The sequence below is a fragment of the Candoia aspera genome, chromosome 2 (genome assembly GCF_035149785.1).
Source record: "Candoia aspera isolate rCanAsp1 chromosome 2, rCanAsp1.hap2, whole genome shotgun sequence".
NCBI classification, from domain to species: domain Eukaryota; kingdom Metazoa; phylum Chordata; class Lepidosauria; order Squamata; family Boidae; genus Candoia; species Candoia aspera.
Genome location: NC_086154.1, coordinates 189,050,480 through 189,063,559, shown reverse-complemented (window position 1 = coordinate 189,063,559; position 13,080 = coordinate 189,050,480). Strand labels below are relative to the sequence as shown.

The following is a 13,080-nucleotide window of genomic DNA, read 5'->3' as shown; positions in this document are numbered from 1 at the left end:
TAGAAGCAATGGAGTTGACCAGATGAAAACCTTTTATTCAAATAGACTAAACCAATCAGTTATGCCATATTATTTTCATTCTACTTCTAGAAGTCAAGATTCTTACAAGAATAAACATGTGCACAGAAATCTACATTCTAAGCCCATTTAAAAAATGGAAACCAACATAATACCTCCAATATTCTATCTCCTGTTTTTAAGGTTCCATTTTTGCCAGCAGGATTGTCTTCAAGGATGTGTTTGATAAAGATTCCTCTCATAACTTCACCATTGTTCAGGCGACTTCCCATACCCCGTCCACCAACAATGCTGATTCCCAGAGATTTGCTAGGTTCTCTCCAGAGCTCAACACTATAATGATAAATCAACAAAAAATAAGTGTTGATTTTTATTGATTAAGGTGTGTTTTAGTCAGGAAAAGTGTTTTTATACTAAATACGAAAGCCTAGATGCTTAAAATGAAAACAACAGCATGCTACAGAGCTTGTTCATGAGGCATATTTCATTTTAACTTTACATTCCATTCAGCAACCTTTACTATATATTTTAGGAATATTCTATTAGCACTGCCTGTAAGAAAATTCATAAGGAGGGGAGGGGAGGGGAGCAGTGGAAGCTTCTCAACTAGCTGTTCTCAGGTCAACTACCCCACTGCTGTACAAACTTACATCCTGGAGTTCTTTCAACAAATGGGTCACATCAGAGCCTCAATTTTGACATACATCATTCATAAATCCTATTGCTGTCAGTTTGTACTGGCTTCACTAAGTCAGGACAAAAAAATAACAGAAAAAGCTGTTTCTCCTTCATGCTCTCTAAAAATATTGCCATAGCCAGTCTTCCTATCTGAAAACATGTGAGCATTCACAAGTATAAATAAGGCAAAACAAATGTTAATGATTTGGGGAACTGAACTCATGAACATATTGGGCTAGAAAAGGTATTTCAAATCAAACTACTATTTAGCTCTGCAGTATCTCTGCCCGCTCTTTCTTAAAGAATTCCACGGAGCAAAAGAACATGAACAAAATTCAGCGTGCATCAACCAACTACAGTCCTAATCATTGTGGCACTGCTTCTAGATCCACCAAACTGTCATGATACCAGCCCAATACGGGGACATGCAAATGTCTGTAATGCCCTGATTTATACTCATTAGATGGGAGAAGGATATCCTTTATTTTCTGTGATAATTATGACACTCACAAATGTGTTGCTAAAAAGAGACCCACATGAAAATAAAACTCCTTAATGACTTTTGCCATAGTTTTGAAAGATCTGGTCAATTTGTACGATCAGTAAAATCAAGTCTAAACCTTTTTTTCTGGACAGGTTACTTGGTTTATTATTGTATTTATTTATAAAATTTCCTATATGCTTTCTAGCATGGAGTAAGGTTATTTATTAATAGACACATTCATCTGTATGAAACTATTTTTGACAGCAGAGTTGGACGATTCAGTCCTAATCCACTGCCGTCTGCTGACCTTAGCACTTGAATTTGCTAAATATTTGGTTTTGGCTAATATAATTGCAAATTTTATTGTTTTTAAACTCTCCATCTTACATTATTTGCTATTTGCAAGTAATAACTATCATGTTATACTACAGTAGCTTTCAATACATAGATAATCCCAGTTATAGTTCAGTTCATTTTAAAAAGAACTAAGTAACTTTAATAGGAATGACTTAATGAAGATCTAGCAGTATTACAGTACACAGGAACCATATGGATTTCTTCTTTTTGCTGAAGCGAAGATCACATTTTGTAGCTGATCAGTGAATATCCCTTTCAGTGTATTTAAGGAATGTACTCCTAATTATAGAAAAGTATTTATATCTGTCAAAATAAATAACTAAATGAACTACTAGTTGATTATACTATTATTAATGGTACAATCAACCTCTGTTATCATCAGTGTGTCACATTTGAGATGCTGCTGCTCATTTTTCTTCTTGCACTTTTCCCATTTTTTCTCTAACCTCCATTACCAGGAGTGATAAATGATGCTGTTTTTTAAAAAATAATAATAATAACCCCTATTTGTAAGAGTAGAAATCACAGCTTCTGCTTTATAAAGCTGCTGAACAATGCAAGTGTTATTATTACAGAAAAATATAATTACAACAGAAAAAAATTGCTACATTTATTTTCAGAAATTTTGAGACTTTTCAGTAAGAAACTCTCTAAGAGGGAAAAATTAATCTCCTCAACCTTTATTCTCAACCCTTACAGCCCAATGCCACCATGTGGCCAAGTTATCTATTTTCATATTATATTTAGATCTGTGTATATAATGAATGAATATGAATATGAATATATGGTGGGCATACCTAGGTTCAAGTCAACCATCAATCAGGGAAATTTACTGAGTCAGTCACTAACTCACAGCACAATTTTAGGTCAACAGGTTGCTGTGCAGCGGAAAAGTGGAGGAGAGCATGCCTTGAAGGAAATGTGGGGTAAAAATCTAATAAGCTAACATAAATAAATAAGCAAATAATATTGTACAAGCTTGAGACTGATGGCAAATCTCTTAGAGATCAATCTGCAGTTGAACAGTGAGAGACTATATGGATGTAAAGCTAAGTAAGGGATTATTATTATAAGATGAGAGATACCTTAAGACCATTTTGCCTCTCATGCGGTCTCCCTTTGTCACGTAACCACTGCTTTAAGTTCAAAAGCTACAGTCTATGGTATACAGCATTTTTTTCCCTAATTCTCTTAGTACAATACTTGGACTTGGAACTCAAGGTAGAAAATTTCATTAGCACATTTTTTTTCACATAGTAATAACACAAAGTTTTCTAAAATGAGTCCCACTGAATTCACTAAGTCTAAGTAGCAAACTAAGGAATCCCTTTTAGAAATTTCAAACTGATCTATCAGGCTGTAGGAGGAAGGCTAGCCCTGAAAGACAAGCATACCGTCTTGGTTGGTTCCAGTTACTGTAGCCTGTGTTCTGAAGCTCACTTTCTTCTCCTTCTCCTTCTTCACGTTCTGGTAGTTCTGGAATTTCTCTGCATATAAACAAACTTTGCTCTAAATCAAAAAAATCATTATGATCCCAAAAAACAATTCTTTAATTCTTTGGGAATTGTGAAAAACTTGGGGGAAATGGTAAAATAAAATTTTAAAAACCCAAAACAAACAGAAACATACTAATAATATACTAATTATATAATATAATATAATATAATATAATATAATATAATATAATATAATATAATATTACTAATAATATAACAATGACAACAACATGGGTACAAATAAGGCAACAACAATACTAAAGGTCCACAGGAGAGAGAGAAAAATAAAATCAACTAGACCAACCATGAAATTTTATGATAGAACATCCAACCAAAAAAACCTCATGAGACTGATCAATGCAAACAATATTAAAATAAAACATGGATACTAATTCATAATGAAAGGGTCAGTAGTATTTGTATACTGTCTTGTTAATTTTTTTTTTAATATAACCCATATGATATTGGCTGGGATTGAATATCTAATGATTCAATATACATGAACAGAACACATTTCCAAGTTTAAACGGATATATGGAGATGAAGTTTGTTTTTTGCTTTTTCCAAATGGAAGCTTGCTATACTTCATGGGGGCCAAATTTTGAAGAACAGATTTTTGGAGGCTTGGAGGAAAGGCTGCCATTGGAAAGCACAAGCTAAAGAGTTTCAATGAAAATGGGAAATACTAATTCAGATATTAGTTCTTTACCCCTCTACAGCATAATCTGATATAAGAGGAAAAGTCATCAGCTCACAGAACAGGATTTCTTTGTTTCCCCCTTCCTTACAACCCTCTGAAAGACCTCAAAATCTCCTCCGAAGGGTTGCATTTTTTGAGAGGGAAATGGTGAGAACCGTACAGTATCACTAGATTCCACCCACAGAATTTTCCAGAGAAACATTTCTAATTAATTGACATTTATTTAAACTATGGGTACTTTCTGTTAAGAGAGATCTTGTAGATTAGCAACTGGATTTCTATTCCAGTACAAAACAAATCCTAAATGTCACCTGAGTTTTAGATGAAATCATCTATTAAACTGACAGTGCTTCGCAAAATATAAACTCAGACTAGCTCAATGAAACTTTTTGTTCATGCTCTTCTTCATGTTTCAATCCATATATGGAAGAAATACAATTTTCATGGTCCAGAAACCTTTCCATACTTTCCAAAGGCAAGGCCCCCCATTTGGTAACCTGTGATTACATCAAAATTTCAAACATGTCTAATCTGAATGTAGACACTACGCCAGCCTTTCTCAGCCTTTTGACCCTGGAAGAATCCTTGAAATATTTTTCAGGCCTCAGGAAACCCCTGTACATTCAGGCTCAAACATAGGCCAGAAGTTACAAAATTATTATATTTGTTTCGTGTGTAGGCCTGTATATATGCACTAACAGTGTTCTTAAACTAAAAACAAAGAATAAAACTTAGTTCTTTAATGTGAAGTTGCCTGAATTTGAAATACGTTTTTAAATAAATCGTGATCTCCCAGGGAATCCCTAGTGACCTCTCGTGGAACCCTATGGTTCCAGAGAACCCTGACTGAGAAACCCTGCACTACACTAAGCCTTACTGTAATTTGCATGGTTTTAATTTAGCATACCGTACTAATCCAACTATGTATTTATTGCTAAGCATGATCTGCAAAGCCAACTGCTTAGTACAATATATGAACCAGGTCATACCGTCTGTTCCCACATTCACTGCAATGCATAAAAATGAGCAGGGACACACGTGTGTGTGTGTGTGTTGGAAACTGCACACACATTATATTTTAGTATGAATTCACCATTTTTTCTATGTGTACTGAAGAGATGGGGAGAGGGGATAAGGTGAAATGAAACATGGTCTCCCTACTGAGATTGGACTAGGCTTAATGATTGTCTAGTTTCCATAAAATGGAACAAATAATGAATCTACCTAATGATGCTTTGGCTTTGGTGCATCTCTTCACTCTCTCTAGCTATTATACAACTTTGCTAACTAGTTATTTGCATAGTAACAACCCCCCAAAAATGACATTTTGGGCAATTTCTATAGCAATTATGTTTGTAAGATCCCATAGGAAGACCTAAATTATCCTCCACACATCTGTTAGGCTTAGAGACTTCTCATTTAAAATAAGTAATAATTTGATTATTCAAGGTAGAATGACTGGATATTTATTCGGCAATTATTTCTAACAGACGGTGTCATGCAAAACATCAGTGCATGTTACATTTGTTTCAAAAGTCTAGAAATCACTACAATGCAAACATCTCCTGAAGTCCCAGCTAAAGATGAAAGTGTGAGCCAGGAAGTTGCCGAAACCTTGATAAAATGGATTCTGTATGAAACAGACCAAATTTCTGCAGTGATTAACATCACTTGTATCAACGTACATTATTTGCATAATAGCATCATCATTCAAGTGATATAAACTGATGCAAGTGAAATAATTTGCATACGGACATCATCACACAAATTATAGAAGTCGCTCCAATGACACACTCTCCAATTTAACGAACAATTGGGAATAAGAGACACCCCCTTTCCCCCAGTCAGGCTGTTAAATTGGGGCTCAATGTACCATAAATAGCTTGGACGCAGATGAGTAGCCTGCATATTACTTTGCCTTCATTTAAAAATTTTTGTTCCCTTATCTAGAGTAAGTATAACCCAACCCTCCCCTCCCCACCAAAAAAGAAAGAACAAGCAAATCCATATTTTTCCAATCAATATCAATACAGTTTTTCTTCATCTATTCATGGATAGTGTTTTTTTATGCATGGGTAGACTGAATTAAAGCAAAAGGAGTTCTGTTTTTATTAATAATATGGTACTCTAAATTACCTCACAGTGTGTGAAGGGAAAACATCTAATGGCATTGTTCCTTCTGGCTGCTGCCCTAAACTGGCTTGGTACTCTTCTAATTGCTCTGCTGGCACATAGCTAATGCTGCAACACAAAAATAAAAATGAAATTAAGAGGCTTCAGATGTCTGGAATGTAGTTCTGTATTGAGCAATAGAGATTTTTAAGGCTATAATCCACACTGTGGCTCAGCACAAGTATCTAGTTTTTAAGCCAGGAAGCCTCCTTTTCATTCACTGGGAATGCAACAACTGCCAACCACACAGATCTATGTATATTGAAAACATATAGTGTTATATTACTTTATAAGATGGGCATTCTGTGCTGTGAAAGGAACACACCATGACTTGCAAGAGTCTTTTCCCTAACTGAATCTAATAAAGTTTTATCTTTGATAAAGGCAGTCCTCTAATTTTTCCTCATTCCTTGAATCAGGAAACCCTGTGCCAACATATATTATGTCTTTTACCAGCTAACATGTTCTCTTGGTGACACTTTTTTGAAATTAAATTGGTACTGAAAGGAAATCTTTCTTAGCAAATGGATGGATATAACAGAACAGATATACAAAGAATTTCACTATGACTATACCTCTGTTCTGTGCAGTGGGAAATTTAACTTCCTATTTTACATTGCTTTTAATTGTAAATGCTAGTAGATTTTTGGTGACATTTTAATATTTTAAACAGCTTTGTTATTTTGTTCTTTGGACTTCAGCTTGGGTACTTTGGAAAGGCAATGAATAAATGTGAAATATTTGCAGACATCACTTTTAGCCAAAATGCCATTTCTTTTCTATGAAGATTATTTCCTTATACAGTTCCTTAGAAAGGACGTAAAGCACTGGTTAAAATCCAAGAGACATTATGACACATATTGAAAGAATAACATTCTTCTAAAACACTAAATATTTAAAAAGGCAGCAATATGCAACTAGGATAACGGTGAAGGAGACCATGAGCTTAAAAAAGTTATGAATGAAGATAACTTTAAATTGCTAGATCATTCACCAATGTTCCATTGGTGAAACCAAACCAAAACGAAATAAAATGAAACAAGTTAGACAGAAAGTACTCTCTGGAAGCTCAGAAACAGAAGCCAATACAGATAGTCCTCTTTTACTGACTGTCTCCTTTAGTGACCGTTTGCAGTTACAACAGTGATGAAAAAGTAACTTTATGACTAATCCTCACATTTATGATCTTCGCAGGCCTGTAAAGCAAAGGAGAGCTGAAGTAAGATCGTAATCACAGTCATGTGGTTTCACTTAGCAACTGTTTCACTTGATCAAGTTGCTGGTTCCAACTGTGGTCACTAAATGAGGACTACCTGTATTATTAGAACTGAATTTCCCTGCAATATCTAGGATACTCTTCATCGTAACTCCCAAATCACTTAGCTTAAGCAGCGAATAGCTGCGGACTGGACAAGCATGCAGAATTGCATTGTATTTTCTACTGGCTGAAAGCAACTATAGAAAGAAGGATCTATTAAAATGAGGGATTGACTTTAGATTTCACAGCTGGCAGGACAGACTACTAATCTAAAGTGATCAAGGTTTAAACTGATTGTACATTGCTTCTTCAGAAGATAATGAAGACAAGACTAATTTTCATCCTGCACCAAGTGAGAAAATAGGGATGTAAACATTATGCATCATGCAACAGAGAAAGAAATAAACCACATGCATGATTCAACAGGCAGACAAAAAGTGTTTTATGCATACTACGATAGGAAGCAAACCAAATAAAGAAATTTGTGATCACATTTAGAACAAAACACAGTACAAATTTAATAATGAAATAAGATTCCTTTGGTTACAGTGTAGGTAAAATAAAATATAAGCATCACTGAAAATACAAGAGTGAGATTAATCCAGACATCAGTACGTCCATGGCTGTGTCAGTGATAAGCAACTTAAAAACATACTAATACTTGAACAGTGCACTGGGATCTGATGCTTCACCTTGTATAAATGTTGGGTCTTTTTTAATAATGGTAATTGGAGAAATATTGTAATACACAGACATATGCAATCTGAAAAGCTGTAACATCAGACTGAATATATGGAGGATGCAGGGATTTCCAAACTGAGATGGACCATCACAGTGTAGCATGAAAAGAGTTGAGTACTCCTTGAAAATTAAGCAGCTGCACTGCATATATGCACCACCGTAAGCTTAGCAGCGTGGGAAGCCAATAAGCAATGATTTTTTATTCCTATGCCTATGTACATTCTATGCTGTAACTCCAAGAGAAGAAACAGAGGTAAATGAGGAACCTCTGAATTACCTGTGCTACAAATAACTACAGAACATTGCTATTGTCCAGAAAAAAGAATCCTGGGCAAAAAGAATGGTAGGATGTTGAAACAAAAAGCTAGTAACAGGACTATCGAGGAAGTGACAGGAAGACAATTATTTTCTAGGAACTGTTGAGTAAATGTGTATCTTTTAAGGTAAGGATGAAACGTGACTTCACTTTCAGTCCAGAACGCACTGTGCCCAATTTCAGCCATCCACCTGTAAGCATGGAAACAGCTTCAAGATATCCAGTTCTCTGATGGATACCTGGCGGAAAGGCAGAACCCAAAAGAACAGGAGTATTTCTGTTTTGTTTCTGCACCGTGAATGTTTGAAGACAGATTTCTCTTCTGTTGAAATCAAAGGAAGGGAATATATCTATAGCAGCTCCATGGCTTGTATAGATTACCTTAGTTAATGGACATTTAGGGAGCCTTTGGATCTAGTAGATCAATGGGTTGGTTACCCAGCACATCTCCTGACTAAACCCTGGCAAGTAGACTATCTGAGGTTTTCAACAATGGATTTTCCTGTCCAAGGTCCAAGTTTTCTCTCTGACCACTGAGTGGAAAATCAAAGCATTAGTGTTTCCTTCAGATTTAAAGGCAAAAAGGTGCTTCAAAGTGTGCAGAGGGACAAATCCAACCCCTGTCTTTAAAGCAGCCATACCTTTTCCCAGGATCTCACAGCTACTCACAACAGCTATTGCATGATCCAAGGAAAAAGGATGTTTTGATTTAAGGAGCTGCAGACCAGTCCTGCATGCTCCAAAGTACTTTTTTTCTTCAAATCCAAAGACTTGCACAGCCCACCATTCCCAGACTGCATCCCAAATAATTTATATCCTGCATTTCTTTCAGCATGAAACTCAAAGGAACGCAGAAAGGATTCGAAGGCATTCTCCTACCCACATATTAACCTGATCCATAACTGCATAGCTATAACAAGATGTTGCATGGGATGCTGTAAATTTGATTAATATTTGGCATTTAAAAGATAAATGCATGTTTTTAACCGATTAAAAACTATAATATTCATTATAGATCTCCAAATATACCTGTATGTTGAAGGATTTGATATAGTTGAATAACTAATCAGGTCATCTCTTCTAGTAACAGGTTTTAATTGGATGAAAGCATCTGTGTGTCTGTGTATATAGTGCTGTACCTATATCTGGATACATCCCAGCTACTTCTGATGTTATGAAAGCATGAATGATTTAACAGACAAGTTGGAACACAGAGCTATAATGAGCTTTTGAATTGCCAATACTCACACATAAAAGGGGGCCTGATCATCAGCAGGTGTTGGAGAAGATCTAGAATGTGAAGCATACGACGCAGCATCTTTTTACAATGGTGTTAACAAATGTCAGTGACTCCTACTCAATGAGAGATGCATACACACGTATTTAAAAGTGTGTGCTCCTGGTTTTTTTTCCCCTCTTCCCCCCTCTCCACCTCTATTCTATCCACACCTCCCATCAGAAAGCATCTGTTCTTTATTGGAGTGTATAGCAATGATTATTAACAACCATGAAAAATGCAACTGCAATCAATCTTTTATTCCTTGATCAGAGATTCATCTCCACACGTTCAGTTAAGGCAGGTGAATTCTGAATCAGCTCCGTAATTATCTGGCAGATGTTAGAGGCAGCTGTTATAACTGCTGCTAAAAGCAAAAGTCTAGATATTGTTAAAGAAATGTAAGGTGCAGTGAGAAGTGAAAGCACACACATCCTGATGATGCTATACATCTGCTTTTCTGTTTAGGAAAAAAAGTTTCTTTAGATGTGGAAGGAAGGGAGGGAGGGAGGAAGAGACAGATATGAGAAAGAACACATACTCTTTTGATACTATAAACTATAATCCCAAGGAAAATTATTATGAAGAAAGCTATACTGAGCTTCACACTCAAACTGGGGGACTGGAACAAACTTCTGTGTGCCTATGTAAGACCAAATGTGAACTGCGAATTTGGGATACAACATACAGTTCCTGCAATTTAAGTCTAGGGCATTTGCAACACTGTTTTAGTAGTTGGAGATTATTTCAGTTCATGGCAACTGGGTGGCAATTTACATTAAATTATATCCCCCAAAAGACTTAAAATACAGTTTTTTTCCTAATATTTGTAAAAATGTATTGATAAAGCATAATTCTTCTGTTTTAATGTCATGTATCATAATCACCATTTTTCCACTATTGAAATATTTCTCAGCAACTTCTGGTAAGAAAAAATCAAAGCTTATTTATAAAATTCCAATGGTTTTTCCTAGTTTATCTGCCTGAACAAAAATTTGAGCCATGTGGGATGCACAATCCTATTTTCTCCTCGAAAGCTGACAAAATGGCTTCTCTGCCAGCCTGCATGCACACACAAAAAGTACTTCTCTCCATCCATGAAGGCATCATGTAATTCAGATCCCCTGCAAATACAATCACCAAATCTTCCAGGAATAAGGGAAAGCAGGAGATTCAAAAAGGTCTTAAATGCCATTTTGTCATGTGGATTAATGTACTATTCTTTCCCACTCTAATGCCACTATTAATTGGAAATAAAGGAGAGAAGTTTGTTCCTTTCTGCCCTGTTTGCCATTCCCATTCATCCAACTGATGAAAATCCCAACGAACTTTTTTTCCCCCAAAGGTGATTACATGCTGCAGTATCTCATCAACTTTCTGCATCCCTCAGAAGTGAAAGGTGAATATTCTTCTGGTATAGCATTGTAAGCTTCAGGTCTTAAGGAGCGGCTGCTAGGCTTTTATTTTTAGAGAGGCACTTCAAGATTTAGTTTAATAGTATTTTTTAATCACAGTTCAGATTTTTTTATTATTTAATATATATATTAAATAATATAAATATATTATTTATATAAATTATTTATATATATAAATATATTATTTAATATATATATATATATATATATATTAAATAATATATAATATTAATATATATTATTATTTTTAATCACAGTTCAGAGTTTTTTCATTATTCGTTTTCTTTTTTATCCACTCAATCGTGTGCAATTCTCAGAGATTGCCTGGACAAGTCTCTGCAGTTTTCTTGACAAGGTTTTTCAGAAGTGGCTTGCCATTGCCTGCTCCCTAGGGCTGAGAGAGAGTGACTGGCCCAAAGTCACCCACCTGGCTTTGTGCCTAAGGCATGGCTAGAATTCATGGTCTCCCAGTTTCTAGCCTGATGCCTTAACTACTACACTAAACTGACTCTCCATTAGTTACATATCTGTAACTACATATTATTAGTTACAGATCTGTACATTTAAGTGATATAGGCAGAAAATTTCTCCCTAGTTGCAAATGGTTGGCAAGTTCCATGTATTTATTTGAGCCCATGAAATTATATCAAATCACTGAATGGGAACATCAAGCTGCCATATTGGATTGCAGTCTTAGAACTCTCATCAACATCTATAAGTTGGTTGAAATTCACAGAAGACATTTCATCTTCTTCCATCAATGTAAAATTCAGTTTAATACTGAAACTTTGTTAGATACTGAACTAAAAATAATCATGAAATTTTTAAAAAAAACAGTTGCAATGACAATATAATTGATGCATACTATTTTTGAAAATCAACCCATCTGTATGACATTCAACTTACTTTATATCTGGTCCAATGAGAGAATGCCTCCTCAGCATGGCTCGTGCCTGGGCACTAGTTAAATTAGCAGTAGGTTCCTCGTTAATAGACAATATACAGTCTCCAACACCAATTCGTCCATCACGATTTATGGAACCACCATGGATAATACTGCGGACTATCATTCCCATGCCATCTTTATTGGAACTTACTGTCATCCCTTAAAGAAAAAAATAGAAGTTTAATGCTATTATAACATGAAATGTAGTAACAAAATGGGTGCCTGACATGATCCTACACTGAATAACATTCATTTTATGAAATCGTATGTATTTGTATGTTTATCTGTATTTCTGCCGATATACTCATACTTCCACATACTTTTTAATCATGCCTTGCAGAAAAATTAGAATCATATTGGTAATTATGGGCTCGATCCAAGCTAGTTACAATCAGTGTTAATCCCCCTTTGATCCAATAAAATCTTCCAGTGGTAGATTAAATCTCACCACCACTAAAGAAAGGCAAGAATTTTTTAAAAGCTTTGATGTTGTGACTGTCCTTCCGGATTCTTCTTCCAAATTCTTTTCATGGCCAAGCCTGAGAGAGATACCAAAGGTGTCTCCTCTGCTCCTGCCCAAAAAGAGAAGACTAAAGAGAAGAAACTATCTAATAAGTGATCAGTTATCTACTACAGAGTCTCAGCCAAATGATAAAAGGGATATAATCTTGAGTGCCTCTGCAACACTAATAGGAATCCAGTATTCCTTTCTCTGGTTTATGGGAAGAAAATGACAATGGGATTTGCACGAATCAAATAAGCTAATAAGGTGGGAAAAACATATTTAAACACTAAAGAAGGAGGTATGATTTTTTTTTTCTAAAGCTCACCTCCCCAAAGGTGTTTCAGCAACTTAGGAGGTATATATAAGCCTGTGTTACTTTTTAAATGTGGATGCAATGGACAACATATGACTATACATTTCTCAAGTGAACCATTAGCAGAACATGCCAATGAAGAGGCTCTAACATATGCATTGCGCACTTATAATGCTGTTAGAAGGTGCTATGTTTCATAAGCTATGCAAACAGAGGACATGAGCCACTGAAGCTAAGGTAGCATTGTTTACTTCAAGAGGAAGGTTGAAAGGAAATACAGAGGGAATCAGAACTTCTAAATTCAAGTATGTTTTTATATAGCTCTTCAAGGCTTTATGCAGGTCCAGTTTTACACATATCTGAGGTCAAGTCAGAATGAAAAATGTGGATTGATAAAATCAGTAA

At 35.5% G+C, this 13,080-nt stretch overlaps 1 protein-coding gene across 1 annotated transcript in view; it reads right to left on the bottom strand.

The window, feature by feature from the left end:
* MPDZ (multiple PDZ domain crumbs cell polarity complex component) overlaps positions 1 to 13,080 on the bottom strand; it is a 93,686-nt gene that overhangs the window by 34,842 nt on the left and 45,764 nt on the right. Inside the window, exons 21-25 of the mRNA XM_063295060.1 lie at positions 11,818 to 12,016; positions 9,469 to 9,510; positions 5,870 to 5,974; positions 2,932 to 3,024; positions 174 to 351 (exon numbers count right to left, since the gene is read on the bottom strand). Coding sequence (XP_063151130.1) covers positions 174 to 351; positions 2,932 to 3,024; positions 5,870 to 5,974; positions 9,469 to 9,510; positions 11,818 to 12,016 — 617 coding nt within the window. The remainder of the gene's footprint in view (positions 1 to 173; positions 352 to 2,931; positions 3,025 to 5,869; positions 5,975 to 9,468; positions 9,511 to 11,817; positions 12,017 to 13,080) is intronic.